This window comes from Diadema setosum, chromosome 16, assembly GCF_964275005.1.
Source record: "Diadema setosum chromosome 16, eeDiaSeto1, whole genome shotgun sequence".
NCBI lineage: Eukaryota > Metazoa > Echinodermata > Echinoidea > Diadematoida > Diadematidae > Diadema > Diadema setosum.
In genome coordinates this window covers 11,534,581-11,549,941 of record NC_092700.1, presented here as the reverse complement: position 1 = coordinate 11,549,941, position 15,361 = coordinate 11,534,581, and the positions used below count along the sequence as shown (strand labels likewise).

Genomic DNA, 15,361 nt, shown 5'->3' with positions numbered 1-15,361 from the left:
TACAGTTGACCAATGGGAATGGCAATATCTGCAGAAAGAGAAGAAATACTGCACACAAGAATGACCTACTGAAAGTGTATGCATATGTATGTGCGTATAATCATGTTTACGTGTGCATCTGTTTATGATGTGTTTCCAAACTTAGCCTTTGATATACCATCTGAAGGAAGAATAGAGGTGAATGCAGAGCGTATGCCACACGTTTGCGTGACAAACAAGGATATCTGCAGAAAGAGAAGAAATACTGCACACAAGAATGACCTACTGAAAGTGTATGCATATGTATGTGCGTATAATCATGTTTACGTGTGCATCTGTTTATGATGTGTTTCCAAACTTAGCCTTTGATATACCATCTGAAGGAAGAATAGAGGTGAATGCAGAGCGTATGCCACACGTTTGCGTGACAAACAAGGACGTCGGCTTGTTACACAGTGCATTCCCGTTATAACGAACACGGTTGTAACGAAATTCTCGTTACAACGACATCAAAATTCAGGTCCCCAAGCTATCACCAATATATCTTTGTACACTATACTGTTTGGTTTTAACAAAATGTCAATATAACGAAAGAAAACCATCAGTCCTGTGGACTTCGTTATAACGGGAGCATACTGTATAACAGTTGAAAAGCAGTTTAGACGAGATAGAGAAATACACACGTAACACGCAGAAAGAGGGAGAGACCGTGTGTGCGATATGGGTGAGATCTAGAGAAAGGGGAAAGGGGTGTGGGGTACTCACCCTTAGCGCCAGATGCATGTGGTTCTGGAGATGGATATGACACAGACCCTCACAGACCTGCCTGGTGTAGCGAGCCACCACCTCTTCGGAGAGCGTGCCCCTCTCCTTGGCTCTTTGGAATGCATCTCCACCGCTGACACTGTGCGTCAAAGTTCGACAGTCATCAGTTTGTCAAATGGTTGTCTAGCCATTCATTGTCTTATAAAAGCACCATAGGGTGAAACAAGACGTATTTTCTGGTTGGCTTGTTTGAAATTTTCTGAATTTTAGTCAGCGTTACTCATCTTTGGATTTGAAACAAGAAACTTGACGTTAATTTCTGTTCGGTTTATACTCCACATGTGTGTATACTCCACATGTGTAGAAAAAATAATATACACCAGAATTATTAATTTTTTTAATGTGCACAAAATATTCACAAATTGCCAGTTTGGTTTTCGAGAGAGACACAGTACCATCCACGCAGTTCTTCATTTTATTGATAAAGTTGTTAATGCAACCGACAACCATTCTCATTTAATTAGTATATTCTTGGACTTCTCCAAGGCCTTCGATACGATTAATCATAACATTTTGCTCCATAAGTTATCGCACTATGGAATACGCGGGAAGGCCTTGGAGTGGTTCAAGACTTATTTAGCTAACAGAAAACAGTTTGTTTCAATCAAAGATAATCATTCAGTTACAAGAGATGTTAAGTGTGGCGTTCCACAGGGAAGTCTTTTAGGGCCGCTGTTATTCATAATTTATATCAATGATTTCTCCTCTGTTTCAGAGCTACTTTCTTTTATACATTTTGCTGATGATACCAGTGTTTTTCTTGCCCATAACGATATCGATGTTCTTGTTCAACAAGTAAATACGGAATTGAAAAAAGTAACCAACTGGGTCAGAGCTAACAAGTTATCTTTGAATGTTCAAAAAACTAAATATATGCTTTTCAGCAATACTGTTGATTCTTTGAATTCAGAAATAGTTCTGAATGATTGTAATTTAGAAAGTGTGTCATGTTTTAAATTTCGTGGTATTTTTGTAGATAATAAACTTTCTTGGAAAATACATATTGATCATATCTGCAAAATTATTTCTCGCAATATAGGTGTTATGAATAGACTGAAATTCTATATTCCTGAAAAGACCCTATTAGTGTTATACTCCTCTTTGATACTCCCTTACCTTAATTACGGAATTTTAGCTTGGGGCAATACTCATCAGACACTGCTGAATAGAGTGTTATTATTGCAAAAGAAAGCCCTCCGTATTATTTCTAATTCTCCTACACGTTCACATACAAATGCATTGTTTGACTGTTATAAGCTATTAAAAATCAACGAATTATTCTTATTTAACTTAGGTCAATTCATGTATATGTATGATAACAATTTACTCCCACCTATCTTTGGTTCTATGTTTCAAAAAAATCAATCATTCCATAATTACCCCACCCGGCGTTCTAACGAGTTTCATTTACCACTTCTTCGAACGATTTTAGCAATTTTTTATTTATTTTTAAAATGAATAAAAAATTGCTAAAATCGTTCGAAGAAGTGGTAAATGAAACTCGTTAGAACGCCGGGTGGGGTAATTATGGAATGATTGACTTATTTACACTGGACCAAATTATTGGAATTCCCTGAATCATGATTTAAAATCTGCTCCATCTATATACTCCTTTAAAAGGAGATTAAAGTCTTTTCTTTTACAATCTTATAATGACGACTCGCAGAATCAGATTAGTTAATAGGCTTACTTTGTTACTCATCCGCAATATCGGCATTGCCGTTCTCTTTATTATTCTATATAGCTATTGCTCAAGCCTTGATTAAAAGATTTTCTTTAACCTATACTTCGCAGTTGAAGGGTTTGTTCTATATTCTTTTTTCTTCTTCTCTTTCTTCCTCAAACCTCCGAGGATCGTTGTCTGTGTTGCATATTCCTTTCTATTCTGTTACCTCTTTATCACGCTATAGTCTTGTTTCCTCTTGTGTCGTCAAGTCTGTTTGTTTCTTGTTTTTCCTCCTACAAGTAGTCTTGTTGCTGTTCCAGTCCTGTTGCATGTTCATAACTCTGTTTGTTGTTGTTTTATGTATAACTGTTTGTTCGTCTGTCTCTTAGTGGGCTCCCAAACTTTTTTTGTGACGAACTTTTTGTACGGATTTTTTGCTGTTTTCAATTCAATTTTTACATCGGGCTTCTAATACAAGAGGGGCCCACACTCTACAAGCTCTGTCTTTTTAGTGGGTCCCTCCGTTTTTTTCACACAATGCATATATTGAAAACCATTTCACTTTCGTTATCTTAGCACCTATTGCAATGTATCGCTACTGTTAGTTTTTTTTTCTCCTATTATTGTTGCCTTCTCTGTACAATTGTATGCATTGTTTTTGTCACTTAAGAAAGTGAGATTTATGTTTGTATATTGTGGAAAAAACGAATAAATATGAACTTGAACTTGAACTTGAACTTGAAGTTTAACGATTTGTCTACTTCGTAGGGTACCTGATTACGACAATTTATTTTATGTAGGCCCGAGTTGGAATAATTTGATACTGGAAAACATCAACGTAATTTTCATTTCCAGAATACGATATTTATGAACACAGCTTCTTTTACAATGTTTGCCATATCTTAAAAATAAATGTTGCTTAATTATTAATGATTATTAATCCACATTGCAGTTTTGCAATAACATTTATGAGGACGATTTTCGTAAGGACAAATTATCTTTTTGATATCATGGCATACATGGTATGATAGCTGTAAAAGAGCTGATAAGGGAATTGTCATGTTCTTGCGAGCTCTTTCACTCCTCTTTTAGATAAATAAATAAGATTACACCAAGTGATTAACGACATTTCCCGCGACAACACCTCGACAACAAAACTACTATTTCACGCGAAAGCTGCTCGATCTAGTAATATTTCTCGTGCTCTCCAGCAAACATACAGCTGTTGAGTCTTCTCCTTCAGTTCAGTGTTGTCTTTTGGCGCCAAAGAATATTTTTCGTTTATCTAATACTAATTTGCCTACGTCTTCTCCCTCTCTTCCTAAATCCTCTCTGTATCTGAACCAGCTTCCTGTCTCATTGCAGGAGGTTAACTACGACTCGTCGTCGTCGTCAACCTGGTACTCACAAGTCTGTGATGAGGACGAACTTGTCGTCCATGTCAAATGCGTCGTGGCACTGTTGGAGCCTGGGGTGCTGGAGTTGGTTCATCGTTTCGATCTCCTGCTTGATGAAGGCTTTGTCCTTCGGCTCGACGTCCATGAACTTGGCGGCGAAGGTTCGGCCGGTTCCTCTCTCGATGCAGCGGTGGACGACACCGAAGGGACCCCTGATCGAAATGGAATGCTCGACGTCGTAATTAGAAGAAAAACCTCAGCGTATGCGAAACATATATATTCTTAAACACTTCAATTAATAACCCAACACCGCGCGTTCATAGTTTCATTGCTTCAAGTTAATGACATCTGTCTATGAAAATCTTGGAGTGTGGAACTTGGGTCAGGAGTGCAGCGGTGTAACCTTCGCTTTTTATCAAAGCTTGCCCATTTTCTTCGAAACAATAGAAAATAAACATAAAACAATGTACATTTGAACCCTCAAAAAGTTACGAAAGTAATGTTAGTATACTGGGGTTCTTTTTCTCGTTTTAAGTAAAACACGTTTTACCTGGTTTGCGTGAATGCGCTAATATTTCGGACTGTTACTCAGAGAATGAATTAAATCCACAGGTGCACAGGTGTCCACCTTTCGTACGGGGGTTGAGATCAGAGACTAGTCCTTGAGCAAAAACACAAAACCAAACCAAATCAAAGAAAACAAAACAAACCGAAACAAAATCTACCGCCAACAACACAACAGACATTACCTTCCGATCTCTTCTCCTATGTGGTATTTGTCCTCGACGTTTCCTCGGCGAACCTTTGCGGTGACTGGTTGGAACGATTCGTCAACTGTGATATATACGAAGAAAATAGAGAAAATCTCTCAAACGTGATGGTTGATTACAAGGGTATATTGCTGATATTTACTACATTATGCGTTATAATGCTAATGAACCAATATGACACTGTGTCCCGTTAGGGCATGAGAACAGGGAAATGGCATTCCTGCTATAGCTAAGGTCAAGGATTTTGATTGATTAATGAAGGCATCTTCGTAAAGGGGTCAGAATGTTCCAAACATGCTTTCGAAGTATTGATTGGTGAGATTATTTCTCATTCAACAGAGGAAAAGAAAAAAAAAGTTGTTCGTGCAATACCATACAAAGATTTTATATGCCTTTGATAATAACATTGTCGTTCGGTGTCTCGGTCAACTAAGGTCTTGTGCAATACTGTCGAAGGAACTCGGACGGGATTTCAAATTAATCAGGGGACTAAGGTTCTAAAGGAGTCTTAAGCAAATAGGGGAGTTTAGAGGGGAAAAAAGTAAGAGAAGTTAAGGATCCTTGACTCACCGCACTGGTCGTAGTCCCTCACTGGAGGTACCTTGGGCCTCGGGGGTTCTACAGTGGATGAAAAACAAAAAACAAAAACACAAGGTGTATTGAAGGTTTTCTTACACACAATGATTAACTAAAACGAACATCAAATTGTGTTTAATATTTTACTTTCGATTGTGCCAAAAATAGTCAAAACTGCCAGCTTTTCATTCAATCATGAAACCATCTGCATGACAAAATATGTTTTCAGCATCCCGAGTGTAATCTTTGCAACTATCACCCAAGGCTAAGAGTACGGATTGGAAACACTGACATTTTATTTTAAAGCATTTGAAGCTTGTACTGTCTCCTTGTGTCTATTATTTACATGGATATCGCAGAGCAAGATTCACTGCACTTTGAGAAGATTATAGCTGACTGAATGGCTGCGCTAATCAATTCAGGATGAAATAAAATACAACTATGTCACATAAAATCAATTTCTTACCTTCCTCCTCGACAATGAATTTCTTCTTGGCGGGTCCTGCAAACGATCGAGAAAAATGATGTGAAGTGTGAGAGCCAAATTGATGTTGTTGATATCATATCATTTCGATTTTGATTTCATTTTTTTTTTGTCCAGCAGGAGATTTATTGCATATCAAGTCTTACAGATAAAACATTTAAACACAATAAAATAAACAAAGCACTATTTTGACATACAACCTTAAGCGTGCATTATGTTAGAATTTCACGGAAATCTGGACCTGCTACATTCTTTCTCCTTCGTGGCTCCTTAACAAGGATTCTGTGTGTGTGTGTCGTGGTCTGCTGGTCAGATGATAATCTTGTCATGTAATGTAAGATCGACGTTATGACGTAATGGCTTGTATTGTATCAAATTTGCTAGTCTGTTATGAATTTCGAATTATCATCAAGGTGAAGATGAAAACATGTCGGCATGTACTACCTTTGCAGGATACGGCATTGTTCGATTCTTTTTAGTAATTTTCAGTTATTATCTTTATCAACTCTTTGAATATCCTTCATGAATGTATGGGTAACAATCTCCATTCCTTCGTCAATTGCTTTGATGAATTACTTTTCACTATAAAGTATTGTAAATGTTAGTAATACTAAAATGACTATTCTTATCGAAAATTTTCTTTGCCACCATTTAAATGTCTTCAAGTGTAAAACAATTCACCGGTGAGCAATGCAGAACGCAAATAGTATAATGGAATCTAGGCTTCCGTGGCGGTAGAACGTTGGGTGGTAGAAGGCTTAACGGTGCCCCACATATTCTTTCTTGAGTGGCTTTGAAAATGGCCTACCCAGTCGGCGAGCATGTTCTCACCGTTCTCAAGGGAATGAGAACGGCTAACATCATTTCATTCTTTTCATGGCCTCATACACACCCAAACACCAAATGCAAGAAATATTCTATGGCGCACAGTTAAGCCTTTTACCACGCAAATAATATAAGCATCCCAGACGGTACTAACCTTCCCTTGTGATGGTATGTGAGACCTCGGCACCCTCGCCACGACCGTAGATGTTTTCTGCTTGCACGCGGAACTTGTACGGCTTGTTGTTGTCAAGGAAGTGGACGGCGATCATGGTCGTGCTCGACGCTCCGCACCGCGCCCAGCTCTCGCCGCTGTTGTCGCTGCGGTCGACGACGTAGGTCAGCGGGCTGTAGCCGCCGTCGTCGTCCGGCTTCTCCCATGTCAGCTCGACGGCTTCGTGGGAGATGTCGGAGCATCGGAGGCTATTCACTCTCGACGGAGCGTCTGGGAGAGTGTGAGAATGCGTGGAAATGACAGTTTGTGCCAGGTCAATACTATATAAAATCGTGCCGGTTTGTGCCAGGTCGATGGTATATAAAATTGAATATTCCGTTCAATTTTGATGATAAGTATCATGTAAATAGACAGAGTTAATAGGAGTACAAGCATGACAAGGGAAAGTCAAAGGACAGGTTAATCTTATTATACATCTCTAAAGCAACGAAAATGTAGGTTTCCTGTCAACTGTCAAATATTTACTGTTATACTGAAGGAGCGCAAAAAGAAAGAAAAAAAAAAACTCATGATACATGGATATTCAGGGTTTTTTTTTTCTTTACTGTAGGGCCTGATTCAAGAAATTCAGTTTGTTTCTACCTTGTCAACGTCACTTTTCTTATCAATCTAAGTAACAAGTAATCTCATCTTCTACTGCTGACTTATTCTCAAGCGTTACTCGGATATTAGTTATTCACAATCGCAAATAACCAACTCAATATAAGGCTTAGTCGACTAAGAGGAAAGCTGAAGAGCTCCCTCACCGGTGATACAGATGTCGATGTCCTCGGATGCCTCACCGACCTCGTTTTCGGCGACCGCCGTGTACTTGCCGGAGTGACTTCTCTCGGCGTTCTCGATGCGGATGGATACCCAGCGGTCGCCCTTCTCGACGCCGCGTGAGACGGACCGGCCGTCCTTGAGCCACGAGCCCTCGGCCTGCGGCCGGCCGGAGAAGCCTACCTTGAGGTGGACCTCCTCGCCCTTAGCGAAGGTAACGGTGGCTCCCTGGTAGCGCAGGGGTACCCGCATGGTGGGTTTGGCTGTGGATGACGAAATGGAAAAGGCAGCTGACTTGAGCATTCACAAAAACTGAAATGAATAACTGCTCTTAGGCTACGAGATGATATATACTTCAAACTATCAAAATAAACTTAGTGCGCAGTAAACGGATAAATCCTAAGCTGCAGTTGATTTTGATTGTTCCATTTACGTTGATATTACACGGTAGATTTGATTATTCACGTTGAAGAAAACCAACAAAATATCAGAAACATAAATTGCGACAAAAAGTAAGACATTGTTTTCACTTTAAAATTTTGGAAAAGTGGCTCATAAGATCGTCCCAAATTACTCCCCCTACTCCGGACGAACATTTATCAACAGTTAACCCATTTAGTATTACAGAAGAAACAGAATCAACACGTCACGAAGCATCGCCTGTTCAGCTGCGCAGAACAGGAACAGGAAAAATAAATCTACTGCGCTCCGAACGTCTTACTCTTGAGGGAAAGCATTCCACGGCTGTACTTCTTGCCGCCCGCGTTGCTGATCTCGGCCATGTACTCATCCTCCTCGTCGAGCGTGAGGTCGTTGACGATCAGAGTGGAGGTACCGTCGGAGGTCTCGATCTCGAACTTGTTGCTGTTGAATAGCTCCCTCTGTCCCTTCGTCCTGGACACGAGTGAAAAAAGGCAGAAAAGTGACGATTGTGTGACACAAGAATGTCAACACGTCATTGTCTGATATAGGTAAAGGGATGGAACAAGCCATTCACGGTGCCTAAATTTTGACGTCGTTAAGAATATGATCTTCAAGACACCTTCCTTGAGTAGATGTTCTTTTATTTTGTGCACTGAAAATGTTGTACACTTCTGAGACAGTAAAGCAGCGACCATAGATGCAAGGAAGATGTGTTCCATCGTCCCCAACTCACTGACAGGTATGAAAACATGTTTTAAGTGGGTCGACCTGGCACCGGGAGGCCTTAAAGAAGAGTGAAGGGCAGTGGACAATGGTAAATGATACTTTGATTTTGTCATGGTGACTGCGCCATGACGACTGGGTTACGAGATGTTATGGGGTAGGCGAGGTGAGGCCATAGAGTACATTCGTTACATAATACACATCTATGTGTGAGAAAAAATATTCAGTGGACATGAAAGAGGCAAGGACGCCACCACTGTTGACTCACCATGTGATTTCAGGCATGGGGAGACCGCTGAAGGAGCAGCTGAACTTGGCTGATTTCCCTTCAACACCCACGGTGTCTTTCACGTTCTGCTCGAACTTCGGCCTCGTCACAGCTAGATGAACAAAGTTAGGACAATCATTGCAGGGTCTGTACCATCAATCCCAACAGTGCATCAAGTATCTTCAGACACGGACGTATTTGTTGATGTTGCATTGAGCAAACTATGCAAAACTTGATCATTCGTACAAAATTAGTACTACTTCATTTAACATAATTGTGAATGAAGCTCTTTGATACTAAAAAATGAACCTTACTGGTGCAGATAATACACTTGTCCAAAAGAGAAGGAAAAAGATCATTCAAGACGAGACTAGAGGCTAGATGTTTGCGTCACAACAAGATTATTATGGTATCCCAAGCGCCGATAACTGCAACTCATTGAGAATCCTTGACAGACGAGGAATGGTGGGGATGATGATAAAACATGTCTCATAGGCTTACGGTTGGGATCCCTGATGGTAACGGGTAGGCTAGGCATGGACGGCTCGCCCGGTCCTGCCCGGTTGACCGAGACGATACGGAACTCGTACTCGCGCCCTTCGATGAGGCTGGGTACCATGAAGTACAGCATGGGTACAGGGTTCAGATTCACGCCAGCCTAAGGGAAATATGACAAAAGGGCAAATAGGAAGGTCTGAGAGGGCGTCCTCTTTGTTCTCTGAGGAAGAAAAGAAACTTCTCCCTTTTGCAGATCAGAATTTGCCTTGTATCTAACAAACGCTTATGACTTACGATTCAATATGGCAATTCTGATTGGCAGAAGAGTAGACCAAGTCACCCGACGCAGAGCATACTGAAAATGGTACATCTAAAAGGAAGCGACACAGCAACATATCTCTATCACTACATTTAATGCATAGTTATCACGGACATTCCTCACGCCATAGGTTAGGCCATATCTTGCTATTGCTTAGTGCTGTAGACACTATGCTACGGATCACTATCATCATAATATTTTAGTGACTGTAATGTAATTATGATGAAACAGGGACAATTTCAGATCACGTCCGAAGTATCCCTGTCACTCCTCTAGACAGGTCTATCCATATCTCAAACAAATGATTTCACTGGTTTCCTACGGTAAGACAGAATACGATGAAGCTGTTCAAAACGCAGATGTGTAACATGAACCAAGAGACATGGTTCCCCCTGGGGCTGTGCTCGTAGACAATCACCGACAATAGCGAGATTCAAATATGCGACGCTAAATTTAACGATGCCTCTTGTTTCTGGTTGGACAGTGGTAACAGCAGCTGTTCGCGCATGTGTAGAACATAATATATATGTGTCTCATAGCCGCGCGTAGTAGGATTAGTGTCGCAGATCTAAAGCTCGCTATTGATAGCTGGAGGCAATATTCTCAGCCATTAGTTTCTACTCCAGCCAGCATGGATCCAGGTCTTCTTACCCATCTTTCGGCTCCAGCTTCGGTCTTCTCTACGATGTAGCCTGTCACGGGGCTTCCGCCGTCGTCGTCTGGTTTGGTCCAGGTCAAACTCACAAAGTCCTTGCCCACCTCGGCGATGTCGGGGCTGCTGCAAGGGCCGGGAGGATCTGGGGATTCGAGTTACACGACGAAGGCGTAGTGATGAGGAGTGGTAAAAACGAAACATTCGTGTGCATGAAATGTGGGACATCTACATTCTCGTCGTTCTGTAGAATTTCACGCAATTGTCAAAACTTAATCGATAGATAAGAATTCCCGCTTTATGATGCCCTCTATTTCAAGGTATTTTAGTAAACGTTTCTGTAGAGTAAACTCTGAGAAGCCAAACTTTACTGCAATTTCTTTAAGGGCTTATCAGCTCTTTAATCGCAGACCAATAAGACTGTCAAATAGTCTGATTTTCTTTTTAAGTGCCTTTTTTTTTTAAAGTAGAAGCAATGGTGAATCCCCACGAAGCATTACAAAACTCTCTGATATGATGCATATACATTGACCAAATCTTCCCCTTTCCTTCTCTGTCATATAACAAGCTCTAATTTCGCTTCATTCTTATTCTTCTGAAAAATGGATTACTGAATAGTGTAGAAATAATGACGAAGAACAAAGACTTACCATATGGCGCTTTGGCTACAATCGGTTCCCTGGTGGCCAGCGGTGCGCTCTGTCCCACGTCGTTCTCAGCCATGACCCGGAACTCGTAGGCACGTCCCTTGACCAGGTTCTGGGCAGTGAAAGCAGGGCCCTGAATGTAGCTTCCGGCTGGAGGTTGAAAAGTGAAAACAAAAGTTTTATTCGATCACGTGGTCGAATAAAACAACAACAACAACGACGACGACAACGATGACAACAACAACAACAACAGCAGCAGCAGCAGCAACAACAACAACAGCCACAGCAGCAGCAACAGCAACAACAACAACAGTAGGCAACGCTCGGAGCGTTATGTTTGATACGTATCAAAATAGTCAAAGTTTCATAGCTCATTTCATTGTATCGAAAAATCATCTAATTCATTTTTGCTAATTAAGTTGCTGTATTTCGTATACAGGATCTTACGCCTCAAACTAAGAACATTTCTATGTAGAATGAAACAATAATTGGAGGAAAGGCAGGTCCAGAGACTTGAAGTGGTCCTATATCTATGAAAATGACAATGCCTTGTTCATCAAACACAGAGCGTATGAACACCTGTCGCATTACGCTGCGGGTTCCGGGTTTTTTTTTTTAATTCTTCAGAAGAGTCAGATTTTTTGTCTTCATCAGTGTTTATCTCTCATATGCATGCATATAATGGCTATCAGCTTGTAAGATACGAGCAATGCAAAGAAGTTATGAAATAGCGGGTGCTCCAGCCGCTCTCGGCCAGAGGTTGCCCGTTGCCCGTTGCCACACACCTACCTGTTACCCAGTCCGGGTTCTCCTCGTCCCGTCTCTCAACGGTGTAACCCTTGATGGGTCTTCCCCCGTCATTGGTCGGCGCCTTCCAAGAGAGGGCGACAGACGTGTTTGTCACCTCGCCAACCTCCAGAGGTCCCTTGGGTGCACTCGGCTTGTCTGAAGAAAAAAAGAGATAAAGATAACAAAATCAATCCGACGTGATCGCCAAAAGTTTGGTTTGTGTCTTCTGGCTTGTTCCTTGTGCACTATGCTGACATACTCTCCTACATCTGTTCTGAATAGTTCACCATCAATAAGAGCAAGCAGCAATCTCCTAATATGGCATATACCATGCATGAAATGCATATCATTTATTTTTCTTAGGATAAGAACATGATTGTATGATTTCTAACAGTAAACTATTGTTGAGTAATGTGGCAGGTTCATACGTGAGACTGAGTCTTAAAGTTATATCAAAATTAAGTTGAATGGGTAATGCATATCAATCAGGCAAGGCAAACGAAATAATATTATTTCTCATCGCTCCGGTCCCTGGAAAATTAGTCAAAATTATTTCCAACACAGTGAGGTAATATTCACAGGAAGCAAATAAGGTTCATACACCATCAGTCTAAGATTAAAAGTGTCAACCATCAACGCTTTTAAATGTGTGGAAGGTATTGAACAAAAGATATTTTGTTCCATGACAATCACGACAATGATCACACTTTCCATTTGATTTTTTAGCCCATTCACGAAAACAACATGTCTTGTCCTCACAATCAATGAACCCCATCATCAGGATATATTGCAATGTAGCGAAGAAAGAACAAACTGTGTTGTTAGAACCCATTGACTTTTATCCATCGATATCACCATGGCAACGGCGCAGGACTTACCGGTCACTTTGACGTCGAAGGTACACGAGTCCGAACCCACGACGTTGCTGAGGACGATCTTGAACGTCTCGTTGTCCTCGGGCTCGGCCTCCTTGATGCTCACCTGCACGTACTCGTCGAAGACGATGGCCTTCACTCGGCTGTCGCCTGCAACACGACAAAGTTAAGGAGTTATTAGGTCTCTGAGTGCACTTACGGCTTTCTTGCCATCAATTGTCGTCGTATCATTGTCCCCAACTTTGACTAGAAATATGCAACTCAGGCAAATCTAAAAACTATTTCTCACGAATCAACATGTTGTTAGTAGTTTAGCAAACAATAGAACGCCCGATGTTGTTTTGGCAACAGAAAAATCCACTGTCACTAATTGTTTCTTCTTTATTGTGACGTCATTATACTTCGGCGATGAGTCTGTGCCGACTAGAGGCATAGCTAATCGGGAATTGTAAATTTCTTATTGACTGCATTCCTTTTGCCTTCGGGCAGCTTTGTTTGTGATAAAACAGAGTTGGTATATGCTACATTATTCTTGTACATCTGAGATAAAATTGACGACACACTTCTACGATTTACAAACAAAAGCAGCATTTTATCTATGAAAACCTTTTCAGGGGCCTTGATATGGCAGTCAGAAACCAATTGATACCTTGTGTGCGTCCAACATATCATTTTTATACAACTGACGAAAGGGGTTGCTTTATACTCCGTAGATTTGAAAGGATGTCAATACTTTGTAGTGGGGGTGGTTATTAAGAGTAGGCCTACTGCGACCAGTACGTACTTGTGATGTTCTCTGGTCCCCTGTGAACGGCGACCTCGATGTCGCCCTTGCCGTCGAATGGAATCTTCACCTTGAACGGCTCTCCAGCATCCGTTTCCACGTTCCTAGGTGGAGAACGGATACTCGGTGGCACTGTGGATACAGAGCATAGGAAAGATAGCTGTGAATCCGAGGTCAGCTACCGACATGAAACTACCGAACTACAAGATCACTTCACAGTCACATGTCTTGTAGCCTACTTGACAGAGTCATAATACACGTAAATTATGACATGTCATATAGTTTAGGAAATGATGTCGTTTGCTGTTGCTAGATTTACCTCAAATCTCAAGTCAAACGTATCCATGGAAATTTGCCAGATGATGTATACTGCCTACATTACAGAGGTTACATTGGCAAAATGTCGATTATCTAAAGTTGTCTTGAAATCTATGGTAGATCGTAAGATGTCAAGCATGAACACCTTTTAAGGGGTAAACATGAAAACATGGTCCTTCTTTCATGTTGAATTACCCACAGCGATCAAATGATTTTATTGATTTTGAGGCTGTATGCTATGGCAACAAAGTATTGATTTTGATTGTGACTGACTGTTGCGACTGTTGTGTAAAAGTTCAAACACGAATGACTTTGCGTAGACTTATTCATGAATGCGTGTGTGAGGGGGAGGGGGGATGGGTGGGGATGGGGATTGTGATTAATTTTGTAGCCTGTAAACTCAAATATTGATGTTGTCTTTTTGATGTTGTTTTGTATTTTTATTGTATATTTCATTCTTGTTTTTGTATGATCTGTGTATATGTTCCTGTATATTCCTTTATCATAATAATGTAACTGCGTTTAAAAATGCACGGACTTTTGGAAGAACAGCCGTGTGGAAATGAATTGAATGAAGTGAAGAAGAGTTACAATTATTTCTGACTGATTTTTCCAATAAACCAATGTAAGTTGTAGCCAACGGTATCACTTGATGCTCTTGAAGCATAGTAAGAGACACTGCACACTCTAACCATGTCAATGCTGTATCAATAGGGAGCTTTAGATTTTCGTGACGGGGACGTTCAGAGGAAAAAAAAAACCTGGTTTGGGCATGCGCAGAATCGAGTACCAGACGCGATCTATTTATAGCTCGCGCGCCTGAGTTTTCACTACGCGTTCTGGGCTATTTTTACGTCCGCTCAGTTCACGACGTAGAGAGCTACTTCATGCACCGATCATAATATGGGGGCGCCATTTTATTTTATTTTATTTTTTTACGTTGCGTCTCAGCGTAATCTAAAGCCACTTTTCAGCACGATGCAGGGAAGAGGAGAACGTCCAGCTCAAGCGTCGGCTCAAACGTCCGCGCAGCAAATCTAAAGCTCCCTAATAACACTCAAAGACGATCATGATGACGGATTATGACTTACTGAGGACGCTGAGTTTGGCGCGCCCCTTCTCCGTGCCGCTCTTGTTGGACGCCTCACAGATGATATCACCCGCGTCTGATTCCCGAAGGTCCGTCAGGATCAGGGTATAGGTGGTCTCCGATTCGCGGATCTTGACACGTGATCCTGCAAACAGCTCCTCGCCATTGCGGATCCTACGGATACAAGAAAAAAAAAAAGACTCAACAATTCTCGCTTGATAATGTCAACTTTGAGTTTGCATTATCATGAAATTTATTATTTTTTTTTTTGCAGCATTTCAATTATTTTCCTGGTTGAATCACACAACTCTGGTTATTAACAATGCCGGGTTGTTGTTGTAGAGAGTTGGAGCCATTTAAACACTATGAAAGATGTTTGCAACATTTTTGTTTACTTCTATGTTTCATTTTCTATCTGAAAAGATGGCTTGGTAGCTCATATTCAGCTGCACGAGCTGG

At 41.0% G+C, this 15,361-nt stretch overlaps 1 protein-coding gene across 1 annotated transcript in view; it reads right to left on the bottom strand.

Annotated features, from left to right (window-relative positions):
* Positions 1–15,361, bottom strand: part of LOC140239919 (twitchin-like) — a 122,850-nt gene that overhangs the window by 19,486 nt on the left and 88,003 nt on the right. Inside the window, exons 60-75 of the mRNA XM_072319735.1 lie at positions 14,904–15,076; positions 13,495–13,626; positions 12,714–12,860; positions 11,836–11,991; positions 11,050–11,196; positions 10,399–10,544; positions 9,432–9,588; positions 8,931–9,042; positions 8,238–8,410; positions 7,501–7,779; positions 6,677–6,964; positions 5,680–5,715; positions 5,208–5,255; positions 4,617–4,701; positions 3,879–4,079; positions 745–883 (exon numbers count right to left, since the gene is read on the bottom strand). Coding sequence (XP_072175836.1) covers positions 745–883; positions 3,879–4,079; positions 4,617–4,701; positions 5,208–5,255; positions 5,680–5,715; positions 6,677–6,964; positions 7,501–7,779; positions 8,238–8,410; positions 8,931–9,042; positions 9,432–9,588; positions 10,399–10,544; positions 11,050–11,196; positions 11,836–11,991; positions 12,714–12,860; positions 13,495–13,626; positions 14,904–15,076 — 2,419 coding nt within the window. The remainder of the gene's footprint in view (positions 1–744; positions 884–3,878; positions 4,080–4,616; positions 4,702–5,207; positions 5,256–5,679; positions 5,716–6,676; positions 6,965–7,500; positions 7,780–8,237; positions 8,411–8,930; positions 9,043–9,431; positions 9,589–10,398; positions 10,545–11,049; positions 11,197–11,835; positions 11,992–12,713; positions 12,861–13,494; positions 13,627–14,903; positions 15,077–15,361) is intronic.